At 39.4% G+C, this 22,990-nt stretch overlaps 1 protein-coding gene across 15 annotated transcripts in view; it reads right to left on the bottom strand.

Moving 5' to 3' along the window:
• Positions 1–22,990, bottom strand: part of inpp4b (inositol polyphosphate-4-phosphatase type II B) — an 813,686-nt gene that overhangs the window by 59,128 nt on the left and 731,568 nt on the right. For all 15 annotated transcript variants that reach the window (XM_072256187.1, XM_072256173.1, XM_072256177.1 and 12 more), the window contains 4 exons: positions 9,536–9,742; positions 8,633–8,771; positions 3,321–3,493; positions 287–410 (listed from right to left, as the gene is read on the bottom strand). In XM_072256187.1, the coding sequence (XP_072112288.1) occupies positions 287–410; positions 3,321–3,493; positions 8,633–8,771; positions 9,536–9,742 (643 nt within the window). The remainder of the gene's footprint in view (positions 1–286; positions 411–3,320; positions 3,494–8,632; positions 8,772–9,535; positions 9,743–22,990) is intronic.

Raw genomic sequence — 22,990 nt, 5'->3', positions numbered from 1 at the left:
CACACACACACACACACAATGCTTGAGAAACTCAGCAAGTCAGGCAGCATCAATGAATGGAATAAGCAATCAATGTGCCTGATGAAGGATCTTGGCCCAAAATATTGACTGTTTATTCCTCTTCAGAGATGCTGCCTGACCTGCTGAGGTCCTCCAGCATTTTATATGTGCTGCCCCCTCTTACACTGTTATCTTAAAACAGAGTACTTCCAACAAACTGCCTGAACTACACAGGTTTCCTGCAGCTAATAAGTGGTGTGTTCATAAAACTAGACATGTTACTCACTGTATGTGCTGAGAAGTCCTTCAAACTGCACCAACAAACCCACTGTGTGAAGCTGCAGTAGGAAACCATGATCATGCAAACAAGTTTGCAGTTTGATTACAAACCCACAGACCAGGCCTGCAAGCTAACAAGAACAAGAAAACTGATAAGGCATTAAAATTATAATTTATTGTAGTATTTCATTTCATCAACAAAAGCATAGTTATAATGTAAATTTCTTCAGGACTACATGCAAAAGCAGTAGGGAAGATGACATTAGCAAGATCTCCGACACAAAATGCTGGAGGAATGACTCAGCAAATCAGGCAGTATCTGTTGAGGGAAATAAACAGATGGTGTTTCAGGCTGAGATCCTTCATCAGGACTCTTTGAATAAAAAATTATTCTTATTTTTCTTATTAGGCAGCATTATGCTTTTACTTCAATAAAGAGAGGAAGATGCTTTTATGTGATTTCCTGGAGAGTAGCCATTGCACACCAACTTTGACAAAATCTTGATATAGAAAAGTCTTGGTCCAAGGACAATGGGTCTGAGATGAAGCTAAGATACATACATAGGAAGGAAGATAAGCATAAAATACCTACTCGCACCTCCAGTTGAAAGCTTATGAACAGTGATTCTATCCACACTCTGTACCCTACCTCAGATTTGTACAATTGCAGTACGACTCTGACTCTCCATCAGTACATTCTACTTCTAAAACCTCCCCTAACTCCTCCCAGCCCTTACCTTTCTTCCTCAAATCCTCCTTTTCTCATCCATTTCCTCCCTGACTCACACTCTCTTTCTCCCCTCTCCAGACACCCTTTCTTCACCCCTTCACTTTTCATGGGAAAACTCTGAGAAGTACCGGCATATTGTGTTCCGACATTAGAGGAATGGGTGCTTTGAAAATATTTGAGGAAAAGATAAAATTATATGGAGGAGTTGGATGGAATTGAGACGGATAATTTCAGTTGATGACCTCTGGCACAATCGGTCCAAAGAAATCCACCTATGCTGTAAATTCAATTGCTCTTACTGTGAGGATTGAGAAGAAGATGGAAACAAAACTGCGTCTGTTCCCTCAGGCTGACATTCAACAATAAAATGCTGTGGCGTTACTTTCTTGTGAGGAGCAGTTTAAAACAGATGAAAGTGGTGATGCATCTTCAGAAAATATGGGCACCCTTGGGGTTTCTATTAGAATGTCATGCTTTTGGGAAGAATGTAAGATGGATAAGCTGAAAGAATCTGTTATCTTATTATGGAGCTACTCTTCTAATTGGTTTGAACAAGCACTTCTCACTGTCATGTAACAACTGAACGTTAAACAAGTTTGGAGATTGACAAATGTGGCAGATTGCTGGCTGCTTTAAGGGATTTTTAAAAATAGAAGACTTTTCAAATATAATTCCCTGGAAGATAAGCTATATACTTTGTGACATTTTGTAATAATCCATATGTATGAAACACTTCTGAAGTATGTATGGAAGAAGGAGCAATATGAAAACAAACATTTCTTCTTTCTTTGGTTAATGATCCTGGAAGTCTATCTCGTCCAGAATGTCTTGCACCATATTTATCATACAGTCCAATAAGGACAATGATGTTTTCTTTAATACTTAGTGCTATTATATATTACAAAACATAGATTAATGGACAAGATATCATGTGAGAGCAAATGAACCCAGCATTCAATTTCCTCAGAAATACAATTAACAATATATTATATAATGAGTTTCAATTTCAATTCACCCTATTTTGTATAAAATTATTTGAATGTTATACTACTCTGTCCATTAATTCTTGTCAAAAGAAGTATAATAAATGATTGTTAAGGTATCATCTAACGCTACCAGTACCTTTCTCACATTGTACCACTATTCTATAACATACTGAACCAGCTGCGACAATTGAATTCCGTAATTACTATTCTACCGTTTACAGAGATTATTTGGTCGAATAAGATCATTACTTTTTTATTTGCCACTCCACCCCTAGAGGAAAAGGTATGGCGAGAAATTGTAAAACGTCTTTAAAAATAGAAAATCTAATTGGACCAAAACAGTTTTATTTACAAAGGCTTATATATTAGACACATTGACACAAGTTTATTCTTCTTTGGAATAGAAGAGTAAATTCCCCAGCCTAAATAGAATTTAGAATTTATGTATGGCACAGCTCTGCAGTGGGAGCAGATAATAGTCACTTCAACCTCATGAGATCAATTACTCCATTAAAATACTCCATTATTGGAAGTGCTGGAACACAATTTAAGATAAAGTGTTTTTCTTGCCAGTCTACTGTAAGCATGTACTCAATATCCTGGGAACCCATTTGCCTCACTCTAGTAGGTAATCTTACAGTTCACATGGTGGCCTGATACTCAAGCTTCAAATTAACAAATCTGAACAAATTCCCAGGTGGTCCAGTGGGTAATTGCTTGTGCTCATCTTGACTAATCCATTAGAATTGGAGCACACTCAGATCTGCATTCAATTAGTTTTCCTCAGTAGTAGCTGGAATCGATTGCTGTATGTTTAAAACGGTGAGCTCCTCATACAAAACAAAAACTGGCTGCATCTATTGTCCAACACTAATTACTACTGTATTCAGGAGGTACTTACTAGATAACCATATTAGTAGTTCTAGACTGGTTACAGATTGCAGGGTTCTTTTCTAGAGGAAATTTAGAGAACCAGATGGGTTTTAATGATAATCTGGCATTATCACAATTGCCGCCACTGAAGCTAACATTTGAAAAAAAATCTCAATTAATGTATGATGGGATTCAAAATAATTTAAACACCAGATCACTGGTCCAGAACTCAATTTGCTAATCAACTAATTTAAACTGTCCACGAGTGATTACCATGAATACTCATTTTTAATAATGATTTCATAATGCTACACCCAGAGGCAATGATAATTGACATGAGTCTGGATCCTGCTTAATTTTGCTGAATCATCATATATTTGCATAAAGTTTAATCCACATACATTTCTATTCATTAATTCCCTTTTTATCACATTGGCAGAATATTCACTTACTGCTTGGCTAAAGACTACGTCTCTCCTCTGATGCAATGCCAGGGCCTGTGGTATATTGGAACCACAGTCTTGAAGAAGAACAAACACCATGGCCTTCTTTGCTCTGTTAATCACTTCACTGACACAGTCCTTTAGAGTAATTACCAGGGGGTACAGCCCATCGTACCAATTATCTGACAAAACAAACACAATTAAGATAATTAACAAAGCATTGGACCAGCAGGTCTGCTGATGGCACTAAGACTGGAGGCATTGTGGACAGCGAGGAAGGCTTTCAAAGCTTGCGGAGGGATATGGACCAACTGGAAAAATGGGCCAGAAAATGGCAGATGGAATTTAATGCAGACAAGTGTGAGGTGTTTCATTTTGGAAGGACAAATCAAGGTAGGGCATACACAGTAAATGGTAGGGCACTGAGGAGTGTGGAGGAACAAAGGGATCTGGGAGTTCAGATACATAATTCCTTGAAAATGGCGTCACAGGTAGACAGGGTTGTAAAGGTGGCTTTTGGCATCCTGGCATTCATAAATCAAAGTATTGAGTATAGGAGTTGGTATGTTATGGTGAGGTTGTATAAGACATTGGTGAGGCTAAATTTGCAGCATTGTGTGCAGTTCTGGTCACCTAACTATAGGAAGGATATCAGTAAGATTGAACGAGTGCAGAGAAGATTTACTAGGATGTTGCCAGGTCTTCAGGAGTTGAGTTACAGGGATAGATTGAACAGGTTAGGACTTTATTCCTTGGAGCGTAGAAGAATGAGGGGAGATTTGATAGAGGTTTACAAAATTATGAGGGGTATAGACAGAGTAAATGTGAGTAGGCTCTTTCCACTTAGATTAGGAGAGATAAATACGAGAAGACATGGCTTTAGGGTGAAAGGGGAAAGGTTTAGGGGGAACCTCTTCACTCAGAGAGTGGTGGGAGTGTGGAACGAGCTGCCACCTGACGTGGTAAGTACAGGCTCACTCTTAAGTTTTAAGAATAAATTGGATAGATACATGGATAGGAGAGGTCTGGAGGGTTATGGACTGGGTACAGGTCAATGGGACTAGCGGAATAAAGTTTCGGCACAGACTAGAAGGGCCAGATGGCCTGCTTTCTGTGCTGTAGTGTTCTATGGTTCATTGTTTGAACACATTCCTCTGCACTTGCATAAATATATGAAAAACTACTGTATGAAAGCAGTAATGTTCTAAAATAGTTTTCAAGGTAACCTTGAAATCCACCCAACTGTTCCACACTTCACTGCAGATTCTACTAAGTTATAAGAATATTTGTAATACTTATGGCATTCTTTTCAATATGCCTACTTTCAGATTCTCTAAAAACTGAGAATTTGTCAGCTTTGTGATTTAGAAAAATAAATACAGGATAAATATAAATAACATGCTAATTACATAGCTAGAATGATGTCTCAAACTGAAAGATCAAGATTGAACATTTTTTTCAAACAGTCACTCACAATTTAAGGCAAAGCAAGAGGCATTATCAATCTATTGTGTTACATCAGGTCATTGCCTGAAAATTCCAAAATTAATTTCACTGATGTATGCTTTCTCCCCTGTGGGCTAGGGCATTTATTGATTTTTTTTCGCTGAAGAGGATGCAGTGGTGTCTGCTTTTGCAACACAGCAGCTTGTAACAAGGAGTAAATTAGCATTTTTTTTTTACTACTGTAATAGTTTTAAATTGGTGTTTTTAACTACTAAATTAGCACCAGACAAATTACCTTTCACTTATTCAATGTATAACAACATATGTGTATTTTAATTCTCCTCCCCACTTTCTTATGCAAACCTAAAATGTACAACATTAGAACCCATCTTGAATTCAGTAACTACAACAAAACTACTTTCTATCGCTATCTTTAATATTTGCTCCATGTCTGTCTCAGGCAAGCACATACAAAATATTTTCTTTTCATTAGTTCTTTTTTATTAACTTCTTTAGCTACTATTTTACTTTTTACACCGTTATAAAATTCTTTTGGTTTATTTACTATTTTTCATGTTCTCTTCCAAAAACTCCCTTTTTAAAAAACTTTTCACAGTACTTTCTACATTTGTTCACAATCTTACAATTTTCTTATGGATTACTATGTGCAACTACCCCCATTTTTAAAAAAAAGTTTATGTTTAGACTATTTATTAATCTACTGAGTTATATTTAATGCACCTTGAATTCATTTATTTAAAACATATCTGTTTAATACTCCATCAATGCTGTCCTAAAGTATTTCACATAACTTACCATTCACTATCATTTCAGCTCATTAGTACAGGCTGCATTCCAATCTGATATGGTCTTTGTGAAGTACTTAGGCTTTTAATTTATATGAAAGACTTTACGTGAATGTCAACTGTTATTTCACTATAGTTCCAGTATTCCTATCTTTGATTCACGTCTGAAGTTCAGCACAATGTAATTGCTGAATCTCAATTGATTTGGCATTGATTATTTTCTGCATCTTATTTCTGACAATTAAATGAAAAAGAAATCTGAATACATTTGATACTACATTACCAATTTTGATCCCAATGCTATACTCTTATTCTTATCTATCTTGAGAGTTTAAATTACCTATCATGTTCCCATTAATGTCAGATATCTCCGTGAAGCTATTCATTTCTGTATAATCCCCACTGCTTAAGCAACATTTGGAATATTTCTAGAAATGTAATAATTCCACTCACATAGATTGTACCTTACAGCAGCTCCTAACATTAAGGCCTTAAATGTCAAAGTTCAAAGTAATTTATTACCAAAGGACATAAATGTCACCTTACTCTATATTACCATGATATTCGTTTTCTTGCAGGCATTCACAAAGAAACACTAAAGAATCAATGAAAAATGCACATGACAAAGATGGACAAACAACCAGTGTGCAAAAAACAACAAAATGTACAAATGCAGAAGAAGAAGAAAAAGTAACAATAATAAATAAATCAATAAGCAATTCACATCGAGTAGACGAGTTGTAATGTCCTTAAGACTGTTCACTGTTGGGGTGAGTGAAGTTATCCCCTCAGGGTGGACAGGATGAAGAGGCTGATGGTTGACGGGTAATAACTGTTCCTGAACCTGGTGGTGTGGGACTTGAGGGTCCTGTACCTTCTTCCTGACAGCAGCAGAGAGAAGAGAGCATGGTCTGGGTGGTGGGAGTTCATGATGATGGATGCTGCTTTCCTGTGACAGTGCTCCTTGTAAATATACTCAGTATCGACACTGAATAAACCCCTTAACAATGACAGAAATCCTTTAGCAGGGACACTGTATTTGTCTCTACCTTTCCTCTTTCTCTTAATTATATTGTAGCCAAGAGTTTTAAGATCAAAACCCATTCAATGTAAGCTTTTAGCTGTAAGACCACTTGGTTAAAAGTCATCATTCTCTATTTTCATTTTTAATACCACTCAGTCATAGATTTCAAAAGCCTGAAAGCACACACTGCTAGGCCATCTTCTACCTGCTGACACAAGACTGCTGAGCGTTTGCTTTGTAAGGTAAAATGGACTTGCGACCTCACCATCTACTTTATCATCGTCTTGCATCTTATTGTCTGTTGACATTGCACTTTCTCTGTTACTGTAACACTCTATTTTGCATTTTGTTATTGCTTTTTTCTTGTTCCATTTCAATGTACTGATGTGATTAAATGATCTGTATGAATGGCTTACAAAACAAAGATTTTCACTGTACATGTGACAATAATGGACCAATTTACCAATTTAATACAATTTTTTCCACTGTGTTCTTTAGTTGGTTTTCTAATATTTTCCTTTCTTCTTTGACAATATTTGTAAATCTTTTACTATACTGTAGCCTCTTTTTCTGGTAATCCTTTTCATAGTGCATTCCAGTTAAACCATCTGCTTCTATTTCAAAAAGTATTTATAGATGACTGCTCTACCATAAAGATGAATTTCAATAAGATAAGAAGGGACTACACCAACGAATACAATTATGCAGAGAATACAGATTAATTCTCTTCTTTGATTTAGATGGAAGTTATTCCATTGTTCCAGAAATGTGAGCATCCCTCTTTCATATTAGCCTGCAGCTACATATTTAACTTTCCATCCTTCTTCCCTTTAACCTGTCAGGTTCATGATACTGAGATGCTTTGTTTCTTATTAAACTGCTCTAGCACGGCTTTGAGAGTCCTTTATGTCTTGCAACATTCACTGAGTACTTCATTCACCTTCCGTTATATAAATTCCATGGTGTATATGTGGAAGAGATGACAGTAGACAGCAGATGAGCTACTCTTTACGGGATTCTAGACATTGTACATATAGACCCTCCCCAGACTGCAGCAGTGCTCCGTTCCTGTGAGCAGACTGTAACCCAAACTGCCTACACGTGACAAAGAAAGGAATACAGTGTGCAGGAGAGAATCACAGAAAAAGCCGTGAGAGGAGAGCGAGCAGCTGTAGGAAGAGCGGCTGCCAGCCAGTCGCACTGACTCAGTGAATGAGTCAGCTTAGCGCTCACAGATCTGCCTGGCTCGGCCCAGTCTGCAATTGTTTGGGCTTGTTAGGGATAGTGATGGAGTGTAGGGAGAGAAGACACAGGGAAATGCCCCATTTATATCCAGTGGAAGATGCCTGCAGCTGGCAAATCCATCCCACTGTCTCTCAATCACTTATTCATATGTGTAGACTGCGTGTAAGTCAGGGGTTTGTAACCTGAGGAAGACCTGCACTAGCTTGTACATGCAGAACAAAAGCATGAATGCACTTTATTACATTTATCAAACTGTAAATCCAAGTGTTCTGCTGAAACACCATGACTGGGTCTCATTGGATTTGCTCTTTCAGAACGATGATTTCCCGCTGGTTAAGGTGAAAAAGCAAACTAGTGATCAAAACAGTAACAGTTAACAATCCCAAGGTTTCAATGGGAAATAGTTCCAAACTCCCAAGGAAATAAATATTTGAATTGCACTGCAGAGTGGACACGTGGCCAAGTGGTTAAGGCATTGGACTAGTGACCTGAAGGTCGTGGGTTCGAACCCCAGATGAGGCAGCGTGTTGTGTCCTTGAGCAAGGCACTTAACCACACAGTGCTCTGCAACGACACTGGTGCCAAGCTGTATCGGCCCTTGCCCTACCCTTGGACAACATCGGTGTCGTGGAGAGGGGAGACTTGCAGCATAGGCAACTACCGGTCTTCCATACAACCTTGCCCAGGCCTGTGCATTGGAAAGTGAAGACTTTCCAGGCGCAGATCCATGGTCTGGCAAGACTAACGGATGCAGAGTGTTGCTTTTACTTGCTTTTTATGAAAGTTGAAAGCACACCCACCACATGCTGAAGAGGAGCTCTGGTCAGCTGACGAAGAATTTGGTTCACATTCTGGGCTGTTGCCACTTTCTTCAAGCAGTCGATCCACCATTGCAATTATACAGTTCAAGCTCTTCCCCACATTCACCCACACTCTGTCCTGGAAAAACAAACAAATTATATCCAGAACAAAAACACATTTTCTATATCAATGTTATCAAATACTCTCTGAATTATTAATGATTAAAACATTTACATAATGGCAAGGCTAAGATCAATTACAGCTATTAACTACAAGATTAAGAAAACATTTGGGTAGGCTGAAAGCCTTGGTCTCAGCAGGGGTGGAAGGACTATGCCTGTCTTCAACTGGTACGATTAAGGTACCCTTTCTTCGTCAGCCATTTCATTGAAAGTAAGATGAACTTCTAAGTAATTCTGTGTCGACACAATTGGTCACAACTAATAACCTGGCTTAGAGCAAACATAAAGAAATTTCTGATTGGAATTTCACTGTCTTGGCAAAATGCTTGTTTTGGATAAGTCACTTGATCTCCATCTAACCCTTTTATGAAAGAATGAGGTTAAAAAACACATTACTAATGAATAATATACACTCAGAGAAAGTCAATCTGTTGTACGGAAGAAAAAATTATTTTTACTAACTTGTGAGATCTTTGTTATCAATATAAATGTTTCCCATAATCAGTTAACATTATTTGAGCTGCAGGAGCATTTTTCAGAAACCACCTTAGTATTGGAAGCTGCTTAATTGTAACATCACACAAATTTTCACACACCACATGTAGTATACAGAATTGTACTCTTACAGTTTCATCTTTTGGAATTGATAGGATGTAATGCATAAACAAACCATAAAGATGTGCTAATTATGAAGTAAAAGTTCTCTAAAAATTCACTTGCCCAATCTTCCTCATCATATTCAGCGTGGTGAGGTATTGAATCTTTGCTGGACTTGCGCTCATTGTTTTCAAGTTGTTCTTCAGCTGTGTCTGGATTAGGGATGAGAGTGGAGCACTTTTTGTTGATGTAACTTGGACGAGCCTTATGTAGAGCCAACAGCGCACTTCTCAGCAGCTGGTCTTCAAAAGTATGTACAAACTGCTCCGTCTGTTAAAGAAGATACACATATAGATATATTAAAGGATTTAACGTCAAACCATTCTGCCTACTCCTTGGACGGGCAATTGAGCTATCTTATCTTCACTGACAAGACATCAGTTTGGGCATTAGGTTCCTTTCATTCTTTAACAAATGAAACATCTGTTCCCTGAATAATGGCAGAGATAAGAATGATAGAAAATACTTCTATTATAGTTCATTTACATTTGTCATTTAGTAATGCTGTTTTGTTTAAAGTTTGAAGTATTTTTGTTCACTTATACATTTTACTAAAGTGCTCAATATTCCATAAGCTCCTATGACATAGCAGCAGAATTAGGCCATTTGGTCCATCGAGTCTGTTCTGCCTTTCAATCACAGCTGATCATTTTTGCCCTCCTCAGCCCCATTCCCCATTCTTCTGCCTGTAACCTTTGATGCCATGTCCAATCAAGAACCTATCAAACTCAGTCTTAAATACACCCAGCAAACTGGCTTCCAACGCTGCCTGTGGTAACAAATTCCACAAATTCACCATCCTCTGGCTAAAGAAATTTCTTTGCATCTCTGTTTTAAATGGATGACCCTCTATCCTGAAGCTATGCCCTCTTGTCCTAGACTCCACCACCATGGGAAACATCCTTTCCACATCTACTCTGTCTAGGCCTTTTAACATTCAAAAGGTTTCAATGAGATCCCCCCTCATCCTTCTAAATTCCAGCGAGTACAGACCCAGAGTTATCAAATATTCCTTGTATGATAACCCTTTCATTTTCGGAATCATCCTTGTGACCCCACTCTGAAGCCTCTCCAACGCCAGCACATATTTTCTTAGATGAGGAACCCAAAACTGTTCACAATACTCAAGGTGAGGCTTCATCAGTGCTTCATAAAGCCTCAGCATCACATTCCTGCTCTTGTATTCTAGACCACTTGAAATAATTGCTAACATTGCATCTGCCTTCCTCACCACTGACTCTACCTGCACAAGGATTCCCATGTCCCTTTGCACCTCAGATTTTTTAATTTTCTCCCCATTTAGAAAATAGTCTTCACAGTTACTTCTATTACCAAAGTGCATGACCATGCATTTTCCAACATCGTATTTCATTTGCCTCTTTCTTACCCATTCTCCATTCTCCGTCTGAGCCCTTCTGCAGCCTTCCGGTTTCCTCAACAATACCTGCCCCTCCATCAATCTTCGTATCATCTGAAAACTTGCCAACAAAGCCATCTATTTCATTATCTAAATCATTGATATACAGTACAGCATAAAAAGCAGTCCCAACTCTGACCCAACCAGTAAAAGATCCCTTTATTCCCACTTGCTGACGCTTACCAATCAGCCAATGATATAACCATGCCAATAACCTTCCTGTAATACCATGGGCTCTTAACTTGGTAAGCAGCCTCATGTGTGGCACCTTCTGAAAGTCCAAATATACAACATCTACTGCATCTCCTTTATCTATTCTACTTGTCATCTCCTCAAAGAATTCCAACGGGTTTGTCAGGCAAGATTTTCCCTTAAGGAAACCATGCTGACTTTGTCCTCTCTTGTCCTATGTCACCAAGTAATCCATAACCTCATCTTTAACAATTGACGCCAAAATCTTCTCAACCACTGACATCAGGCTAATTGGTCTATAATTTCCTTTCTGCTGCCTTCCTCCTTTCTTAAGGAGTGGAGTCATATTGTAATTTTCCAGTCCTCAGGCACCATGCCAGAGTCGAATGATTTTTAAAAGTTTATTACTAATGCTTAATTACTAGATGAGTCACTCACACACACACACACACAAGTAGAAGATGCAGACAGGGAACCACATCCTGATACCTGGATGGTTTACTCCTGACTAACGAATGGAGCTACAATAGACTTAATATCTATGTAACGACCCCTGCCAACATCAGCTGAGCAAAGAAAGACAGTCAGCCTTATCAGAATCATTTCTCTGTTACTTTAAGATTGCAATTCATATTCCTAATGAAAACCTAGTGAAGAATTCCATACAAGTATTGTAAAAATTCATCATACTGCATTGATATCGATAGTTATTATCCTCTAGTGATATTGAAGAAGACAAAAGAAAATGTTAGTGTTATTTGTTGTCTTAAAAGTTATCAATGCACATTGGTAATACATGGATTCTACCAGGAGGTGTAAAAATATTGATTATACCAATGGGACATCAGGATCAATATGTATATTTTATGCCAGGCAAGTTAATCGACATCACTTCTCGATTACTTTAAAGATGCACCTTTAACACCTTATCCACTATCACCTGATCCAAAAAAAAGTCATTTCATTCACTACTTTTTATTTTGATAATCCTTGATGGAAAATTGAAAATACAATCACCCAGTCATCAATGCAAATACATTTGTCCTGTAAATTATGAGGCTATTGCAAATGTTAAGTCATTAGAAGAAAAACTAGAAAACTTAGTGGAGACAAGATTTGTGGCTTTCACTTTTAGTATGCTAAAACACTGTTGCATGTGTTCCCTGCAGGCTTCAAATCAGCCACCATCATTCGGGTGCCAAAAGAACAGTGCTAAAAGGCCAAAATAATTACTGTCCAGTGGCACGGACTTCAACAATCATGAAGTGCTTTGATCAGCTGAAAATAGATCATATAAATCCTCACCTTCCAGCTACATTGGACCCTTTCCAGTTTGCCTACTACTCAAACCAGTCCACTGATGATGCCTTAGCCTCAGCTCCGTACTGTCCCAAAAAAAAACAAGTGCCTCATATGCCAGGTTGTTGTTCACCGACTTCAGCTCAGCATTTAACACAATCATTCCTCAGAGGATGGTGCGTAAACTGTCCTCGCTGGGACTCTTCACCCCTTTTGGGACCTGGATCTTGGATTTCTTGATGGAAAGACCACAGTCAGTCCAAGTTAGCAGCAACATCTCGAACTGCATCACCTAACGTGGTGAGTACTGGTGCCCCCCCCCCCCCAGGGTGGTGTGCTCAGCCTGCTGACTCATGACTTTACTGCCAGATTCAGCTCAAACCACATCATCAAGTTCTCTGATAATACAACAGTGGTTGGCTTCATCAGCAACAATGAGGAGTTGGCTTACAGGGAAGAAGGCTTGTTAAATGGTGTGAGAACAACAACCTGAGTCTCAACGTGGACAAGTCAAAAGAGATGATTGTGGACTTCGTGAAGACACAGGTCGACCACTCTCCATTGCACATCGATAGATCTGCCGTGGAGAGAGTGAAGAGCACAAAGTTCCTTGGTGTGCACATAACCTGGACCCGCAACACTTCCTTACTAGTCAAGAAGGCACAGCAGCGTCTACACTTACTGAGGAGATTGGCATGCAAGGCTCCCTACCCCCATTCTCACAACTTTCTACAGGAGCAGCACTGAGAGTGTCCTGTCTGGCTCATCAGTGTGTGGTACCAGATGCTACAATGCATCGACCACAATACCCTACTGAAGACAGCAAGAACTACTGAGGGGATCATTAGGGTCTCCCTCCTCTCTATAACACTTACCAAGAGCATTGCAGATGAAGGGCCCGAAGTATTGTTGAGTATCCCTACCACCCATCCCACAATCTCCTTGACCCACTATTGTCAGGAAGGAGTACAGAAACATCAGGACTAAGGCTGTCGGAATAGGAGTCTTCAGCCCTCGGGCTGTAAGACTGAAGAAAACCTTGCCTCCACTGAGGTCTTGACACGCACAGCAAGCTGCTTACTGCACTGTTTTCTGTTTATCTGTGCTGTGCCTTACAGCATGCATTTTGAATTATATTTTATTAACTTATTTATAGTTTAGTACTTCATTTTATATGAAGCATATGATATATTTTGTGTGGGTGTCCTGTGGTCTGGAGGAACGCTGTTTTATTTGGCTGTATATATTGACAGATGGCAATAAACCTGAACTCAAATTGTGAAGAAGATTGTAAAATTGATCAAAAGTAAGTGCTCAACAGTTTTAAAAGGGTTTTCAGGTCAAAAGATGAATTGGATTATGATCTGTGTGTGCTAATGGGAAAAGTATTGTAGTAATGCATCTTGTGGCACTTCATTGCACTGCAAGTGCAAGTCAGAGGCATGATCCCTAGGACAAGCAAACACCAGTAGTATACGGGATGCTACGGGGAGAGGGAGGCTGTCTGCAAGAGGGCCTTTGCAATTCTGTACATCTGTTTCTCCTCTACCGGAGGTAGCCATCCCTATGGAGATACCCAACTTACCCAGACCTATGCTTGTGTAGGATGATCACTGAGCCATACAGAGCATTTTCTCATTAGTTACAAAATAGCACTTCATGCATGAGCTGGGGTGTTTTGGTATGTGTACAAGCTGCTTCAGGTGCGATTTGAAGCTGTTGAGGTTTTTTCAGTGCTTGGGTTCTTTTAAAATTCCACCTGTGAAGAATACACTACGTTATGTTTTATTTTTTGTGTGGCTGTTCAACAGTAGTTATTTCCAAAACCTAGGAAATCCAATTTCTAAAACGAGCAAAGTGTGATTACTGACTTCATTTGAAGTGAGTTGGATAGTGGGAAGATATTGGAACCACTAACGTGAATCACAGCTGCAAATTATCAGTCTGACTTTGCAATTTCACCTGGAAAAGTGAAACTTGCTTTGTTTAAATCGATCTTAGATCATAAGGCACTAAAAGTTAATACAATGCAGTGAGTGATTATTATTTTCAACAATTGCAATATCTTATTCTTGATGAGAAAATAAAACAATTTCCAAATTAAAACACGTTTGTAAATAAGTATTCTAATAAGAGGTGAGAAGCAAGTCTTAAGGATTTTCTGCAGTGATTGATGCTGCTCATTATCTATTCACTTTTGTACTTTAAAATACAACATGAAATTTCATATTACAATCATTATTCATTTCTGACACAATTCATTCTGTAGTAACCTGATATAATTACTTTACCTTATTACTTTATTGTCGCCAAACAATTGATACTAGAGCGTACAATCATCACAGCGATATTTAATTCTGTGCTTCGCGCTCCCTGGAGTACAGAGCGATAGTAAATATAATAAAAATTTAAATTATAAATCATAAATAGAAAATAGAGAAGGGAAAGTAAGGTAGTGTAAAAAAACTGAGAGGCAGGTCCGGATATTTGGAGGGTATGGCCCAGATCCAAGTCAGGATCCGTTCAGCAGTCTTATCACAGTTGGAAAGAAGCTGTTCCCAAATCTGGCCGTATGAGTCTTCAAGCTCCTGAGCCTTCTCCCGGAGGGAAGAGGGACGAAAAGTGTGTTGGCTGGATGGGTCCTCTGGTGCTCCTCCCACCTTTTTCTTTCTTCCATGGCCTTCTGTCTCTTTCACCAATCAACTTTCCAGCCCTTTACTTCATCCCCTCCCCCTCCAGGTTTCACCTATCACCTACCTGTCTTCCTACCTTTTAAATCTACTCTCAGTTTTTTTTTCTCCAGTCCTGTCAAAGGGTTTCGACTGTACTCTTTTCCTAGATGCCACCTGGCCTGCTGTGTTGCATCAAGCACTGATTTTTTTTTTTACAAGGTTTGTGTGTTCTGTCTGTGAGTACAACTCTACAAATGTCTTGAATTTTCAAGAGCTGTTTTGTCGTTGCAAAGGCCCAGGTGTTGCTGGTGCTCTATTTGCGGTTTCCACACAGACCAGTTGTTGACAGCCACGGGTGCACTGGTAATCATTCCCTTTGTTAATTTCTATTGGTACAATGACCATTACCAAACTGATAAAAGACCAAGCTGCAAGTCATTTCTGCCTAGTCTTTAGGAAGCAATTCTCTGAGCTAAACCTCAATATGGACGATCAATATTGAAATAACTACCTGGTCCCTACTGCAGCTCCAACTTCACACCGAACCAGGGAACAGACTGCATTACCCATGGCTGTCAAGCTGATTGTGGCAATTTATGTTTCTCAGTATTGTTCTTTCCAAGCTAGTGCTGGGGATGTATGTAACCTCATGTTTTGCCATTACTGTCTAACAGAGGTTTTTTAAATTCTAATAGAGGAGATCTAACTGCATTTAATTTGTCTCCTGTAGGAGACCATCAGGCTTCCTCAGCAAGCAGATTTATGAGGTCTGAAGACTTCCTCATGATGCTAGGCTCTACAGGTCTGTTACTTTATCGTAATGCAGGTGCTGGATTTCAGTTCCATTCATTAGCAAACTCAGAAGATTTGAGTACCCAGCAGAGTGCATGTCAAGATTTGTGGTAGTCTCTGCATACTGCGTAAGTTTGCCTGCAGGAGGACACATCACTACCAATCAGCAAGACAGTGAGCAGGCAGACAGCAGATAATGACAGAAAGAGGAAGGGAAAGTCAACCTGAACAGTCACCAAGAAACTTATCACATTCAATGTCTGCAAATCCAATTCTCTGATAAATCAGCTTACACAAAATGCTGGTGAATGCAGCAGGCCAGGCAGCATCTATAGGAAGAGGTACAGTTGATGTTTCGGGTTGAGACCCTTTGTTAGTCTTCCTATAGATGTTGCCTGGCCTGCTGCATTCCACCAGCATTTTGTGTGTGCTGCTTGAATTTCCGGCATCTGCAGATTTCGTGTTTGCGTTTTTAAATCAGCTTAGCTGGTTTTCCTTTATCAACGGCAGTCATAGGTTCCATTTTAGGCAATACACAAAATTAAAAACACAGAATAGCAAATAGTAATTTTCCAGATCAAATATATGAAAGAAATTGTGTCATATTGCCCGCACAAGCCAACCAACCACTCTCTGCAGCATTTAGTACCCATCTTCCTTTCAAAGAAAACTGCAGATGCTCAGAGGTTAAAACAATGAGCATCTGAAATGTTATACATTTCTCTCCTCTACATGCTGCTCAGTACTTCCAATGTTCTGTTTTTATTCTGCGTTTTATCCCTGATGCCAATGTTGTAATTTATTTTCTATATAATTTGCCCAGAGCCCAGAGGATGGCTTTGGAAAATGTGCCTCTGGCTTATTCCATCAACTAACTGCCCAAGCCGATGTATAGGTCACTTTATATACAGGTCCACACACCAAGGTCATTATCATGTCCACCCCAGCTCAGGAATATCAATGTAGCAGCATTTAATTTGTTATGTTTTGCTTCTCCATTGTCAGTAATCATATCAGTGAACAAAAGTAGTCACATACTCCAATTATTTAGGCTGTCAGGTATACACATCCTTTTCCTTTGCATAGTGGGAGTATGTCCTCAGAGATAGAAATAAAAGCATCTTGTAAACCTGGTAAAATGTAAGACCATAAGGTGTAGGAGCAGAATTAGGCTATCTGGCTCATTGAGTCCGCTCTGCCATTCAGTCATGGTGGATTTATTTTCCCTCTTAACCTCATTCTTCTGCCTTCCAGCTGTAATGTTTGACATCCTTACTAATCAAGAACCTGTCAGCTTTTGCTTTAAATATACCCAATGACTTGGCCTCAACAGCTGTCTGTGTCATCTTTCAAGTGAAAAATATCGGTGGCAGTGATAAGTGTTGCTTCCTTTTAATTGAGAAAAATGACTAAAGCAAGCTCGGCCCAATGTGCTGAGGATTACAACACAATTCAAAATATTAAAGATAATCTGTAGTATTGTTATAAATGATGTTCCATTTCTAGCTCCAAAGCACACACTGTCAATGAAAACATAATTTCTCAAAAATCCACAGAGCAGATTGTACGCGGAATACAATTTTATGTCACTGTTCCACAGGAAGAAAAATGTCAGCTGAATTTAGAAATAAAGTTTTTTTTGTCTGTTAAATTTCCCCCAATTACAATGGATAGAGAAAGAGAAAGAAAGATTAGTCTTATTTGTCACATGCGCTTCGAAACATGCAGTGAAATGTGTCACTTGTGTCAAACCAAATCAACGAGAATTGTGTGGGGGTAGTCTGCAAGTGTCACTGTGTTTCCATAGCAACACAGCATGCCCACAACTTACTAACCCTAACCCTAACTGTACAGCAGGGACTGTGGGAGAAAACCAGAGCACTCAGATGAAACTCTCACAGTCACAGGGAGAATGTACAAACTCCTTACAGACAGTGGTGGCAATCAAACCCTAATCAATGATTGCTGCACTAATCACCACACCACCATCCAGAATCTCATTCCAATGAGAACAAAAATAGGTAGTTTCCTAATTTCCTCCTTTAAGGGATATGCACCCGGTGGCCACTTTATTCGTACTCAATACAGTGGCTACTGAATGTATGTTTATGGTTTCCTGCAGCTGTGGCCCAGCTACTTTAAGATTCAACCTGCTGTGCATTCAGAGATAATCTTTTGTACACCACTGTTGTAATTCATGATATTTGAGTTACTGTTGCCTTCCTGTTAGCTTGAACCAATCTTGCCATTCTCATCTGAGCTCCCTAAGTAACAAGACATTTTTGTCCACAGTACTGCCGCTGACTGGACGTTTGTTTCTCGCACCATTCTCTGCAAACGCTAAAGATTGTTGTGTGTGGAAATTCCAGGAGACCAGCAGATTCTGAGATACTCAAACCACCCCATCTGGTAGCAACAATCATTCCACGGTCAAAGTCACTTAGATCACATTTCTCAACGCTAACATGAGGAAATCTGCAGATGCTGGAAATTCAAGCAACACACATCAAAGTTGCTGGTGAACGCAGCAGGCCAGGCAGCATCTCTAGGAAGGTATCATTTTGGATCTCCCCCTCCCCCTCCCACTTTCAAATCTCTTACTAACTCTTCCTTCAGTTAGTCCTGACGAAGGGTCTCGGCCTGAAACGTCGACTGTACCTCTTCCTAGAGATGCTGCCTGGCCTGCTGCGTTCACCAGCAACTTTGATGTGTGTTGCTTAGATTACATTTCTCCCCTGTTATGATGTTTGGTCCGAACAGCAACTGAACCTCATGACCACATCTGCATGCTTTTATGCATTGAGTTGCTGCTGCATGATTGGCTGATTAGATATTTGCATTAATGAGCAGGTGTACGAGTGTACTGAATAAAATGGCCACTTAATGATTCTTGCGCATCAACTAAAGTAAGATGCTGTTGTTTATTTTTACCCTTTCCTGCAGACATTTGAATACCATGACATTCAGCTACAGCAGGCATTTAATCAAGTGAAAGCTCAACTCACATTCTCCTCTTGGAACTCCCTGTAGTGCATAAAGATCAAAAGAAGGAAGGCATCAACCTGTTGCCAAGAATTCCACCAAACCTTCTCTAAAACAGGGCAACTGATGTATAATAGAACACTTTGCCAATGAACTCACTCTCTGTGAGAACATGCCAAGAGTCTATTTAGCAGCTCTGCAACACAGATTATCAGCTCTTCATTAAGTGGCACAGGGATGACAGCAGAAACAATTAAACCTTTCCTCAACTATCATTTCATAAAACGGTGGAAGGGGTTCAAAGTGATGAATGGCCTATCCTTTGCCACAAGTTGTCACTCCAGTATTCCAGTTCGCTGTGATGCAATGTTTCCAAATCTGCAACATATCAGATATGATGCTTTTCCCATTATTCTTTAAAAATATATTTTGCACTGAATCTTTTCAAATCTATTTTCCCTTATTCTTTGCAAATGCTATATATTTTTTATTATCCTAGTCATTGGAAGCATTAAATGGGGAGTGATGTTTAGGCAAATGTAAAAAAGAACTGCAATCAATACAATATTTGTTCGTTTGTGATCGACACTTTATTTGATTGCCACATTTAGTGACAGTGTTCCTGCTTCAGTGAGAGAAGTGGGATTCTCAAGGCACACCCCGAGCTGACCCCTCGTGGGTATCACCTGTCATCTTCTATCTCCCCCTCCTATTGCTGCACAACGGTAACAAGGCTTGAGACCCTCTCTGAGAGGGTCCACACTCAGAATCTCACCTTAAGGACCCAGAAGGCATCTTCTGTCTGGATCCTCTCTGCACTTGCTCCTGGTAAAACTGTGCTTGTGATTGTAATAATTTATTCAAATGTGATCAGAATCCATGACCTGAGGCAGGAACCGAGGAGACAAAGGACAGCGCTCAGCTCCAACAGCACCTGCTGCATGCAGTGTATGACATTAGACAACCTTCATTCAAAGATATGAAGAATAATCCCTCCTCTGAAAGTTCAAGTGCATCACTGAGCTGCAAAGTGTCATATACAGTACTGTGCAAAGGTCTTGGGCACATTAAAAAATATTCTGTAAAGTGAAGATGCTTTCAAATATAATAAAATGAAGACTTTCTAAATATCTAAAAACATTACTATGAAGAGCAGTAAACAATAAAAACCTAAATCAAATCAATATTTGGTGTGACACTGACCACCCTTTAAAACTGCGTCAATTTTCTTAGGTACATTGTTGTGCAGTTTTATAAGAAAATTAACTGGTAGGTTGTTTCAAGCATCTTGGAAAACTTGCCACTGTTCTTCTGTGGGCTTTGGCTGTCTCGCTTGCTTCTTTCTCTCCCGGTAATCCCAGACAGCCTTGACGATGTTGATATCGGGGCTCCGTGGAGGCCACGCCACCTGAACTCATATTGAAAACCTGGGGTGCCTAGGGCTTTTGCACAGCAATGTATCCACTAAAGCCGTTTGGACCAATACATCCTTTGTTTCCAGAACTAGAACAATCCAGATCCAATGCTTAGCTGAAACTTTTGCTGAAAAATCTGCTAGAGAACTAATTATTGAAGGGGTAGTGAAAGGATATCGGGGACAGAGAGGTGGCAGATGGATTTTAATCCGAACATTTACAGCAGGGACCTCGGTAGTGTTGATATTCAGAGTGGTCTTAGAGTGCACGTTCATAGCTCCCTGAGAGCAATGACATAGGTAGATAAGGAGGGATAGAACTAACTTGGCATACTTGTCAATTACTGGCTATGGCATGTATATGTGTTGTAATGTTGCAACTGAACAAATCATTGGTCAGGCCATACTTGGAGTATTATGGACAGTTCTGGTCACCATGTTTTATGGGGATAGGCTGAGCCAGCTAGGGCTTTTCTTTATTAGAGAAGAAGAATGAGAGGTGATCTGATAGAAGTGTACAAGATGGAGAGATGCATGGATAGAGTGAACAGCCAGAGACATTTTCCACAGGGTGGAAATGGCTAATAAGAGAGGGCATAATTTTAAGGTAATTGATGAAAAGTATAGGGGAGATGTCAGAGGTAGGTGTTTTTACACAGATAATGAGTGCAGAAGAGATTCACCAGGATATTGCCTGGAATGGTGGATTTACTTGGGAGAGGTTGGGTAGGTTGGGTTTATTCTCATTGGAATGTAGGAGGCCGAGGGTGACCGTATGGCGGTCTATAAAACAATGAGGGTCATAGGTAAGGTAGGAATGTAAAGTCTTTCTCCTAGATTGGTGGGCAGAAGGGTAAGGTAAGGTAGGAAGGAAAACTTTAAAGGATCTGAGGGGAATTTCCCCCCCCCCACACTTAATGAGTGGTAGTTTCAGGGAACAAGCTGCCAGAGGTAGAAGTAGATAGAATTACAATGTTCTAAAGGCATTGGGACAGATACCCGGATAGGAAAGAGCACAGGGGCATGGGCCTAATGGAGACAAATAGGATTATTGTAGACACCACAGTCATCACAGACAAGCTGGGCTAAAAGGGCGTTTTCTGTGACATACAATTCGATGACTTTAAAAGGTGACTCACGTGTCACCAGAGCCCTACAGAACATTCACCTTGAAATGCATTACTTATCGGAGCCAGGAAAGTAGCATCTGGAAGTCTTTGGGGAGTTGGGAGCTCCTAACAGCTTCTGCTTTTATAGCCTTCTCAATGAGAAAAGCTTTGCCTTCAGCCTAACTCCTTCTGTGCCTAGTCACATCAGAGCCCCGTTCAAATCCTTGCTATAAGTCCTAAAACATGCAACGACGAAGAACTATCATGTTCTTGGTGCTCAACAAATTCATTCCAAGATTTCCAACTGCAGCCTTCAACCGTGCTGAATGTAACTCACTTCCTTCAAATTGAATTTAGCATGAGAGCTGCAACAGGTATGTTCCTGCATGGCACACATAACTGCTTCTTTTCACAAAGAATCAACTGGTCATTGCACATGTGATGGTATAACCCTTGATTTGTAAATAATCCTCATGAAGGCATGAAAATTATATATACACACACACATATACATACACATACTTCAGCACACATATACATACACATACTTCAGCACATTTTAAAGTTCACAGAAGTGTTTTGCAATTCACTTCATGTAGGAAATCAATTATGTAATGTATATGGAACAGGCTCTTGACAATTACATTCTATGCCAACATAAATTTAGATTTGCATTTACCAAAGCATTTCCTCTCTCTTGTTCTGAAAATCATAAATAAATGATGCCCTTCTATCTGATCATTATTCAAGCACTCCTGGTTTAGAAATACTTGTTCTAGAAATATATTCCTTTCATGTGTATGAACCATCAGCCACACAAAGTCTCTTCCATGCAAAAGGCAGCAAACTTTGGAATCCACTATCTAAGAGAGCTGTGGAGGGTCATTTGTTAGGTACCTTCAAGGTAGAAATCAGTAGGTTTGTAGATATTAAGAGAATTAAACAACAGTGTTCTTGCAGGAACAAGGCAATGGGATTTTTTAAAAAGTCCTATTTTTTTGAATTGGGAGCAGATGCAAGTGGCCAAATGGGCTATCCTTTCTCTTTATGTTGCCACACTCCAGTACTTTTAAGAATGATTTTAAGATATTGTAAGGTTCTGTACAAATGCTAGTTACATATTATGTGTCAATTAGTCTATATATTGCATGCCAAGTTCTGCTTTGGTCACAAAAGATCAGTAACTTGTTTGACGTCTTGATGATGTCAGCAATTCTTTGTTAAAAGGGTTGTTCACCCTTGAAAAAAAGTAACGATGGACAGAAGAAAAGCCTGTGAAGCTTGAAAAAAAAGGCTTGGAGTCAAGATTGCATACCACAAATTTCAAGAGTGGGTTAAAAATGTGCAGGGGGACAATATACAGAGTAGAGGTAAGGCTAAAAACAGATGTTAAACAAACAAGAATGACCAATATGTTCAGGAAAGTGATACCATCTTTAAAAAGATGCTATCTAACATTGATGGAACTGAAAAGGAACAAAGATTGGTTAACCCATACGATGAATCTTACTCGAAGCAGTAACCATTAAAATAACTATCATTTAACCTTTTATATGGAAGGTAAATAATCCAAGTGAATTTGCCAATTCTGACTAGAAAGAGATGCTAACAATTACCGTGAGGGAGGACAGAATATTGAAA

Source organism: Mobula birostris, chromosome 4, assembly GCF_030028105.1.
Source record: "Mobula birostris isolate sMobBir1 chromosome 4, sMobBir1.hap1, whole genome shotgun sequence".
In the NCBI taxonomy this organism is placed as follows: Eukaryota; Metazoa; Chordata; class Chondrichthyes; order Myliobatiformes; family Myliobatidae; genus Mobula; species Mobula birostris.
Note: the sequence above shows the minus strand (reverse complement) of the source record. Positions and strands in the feature narration are given on the sequence as shown.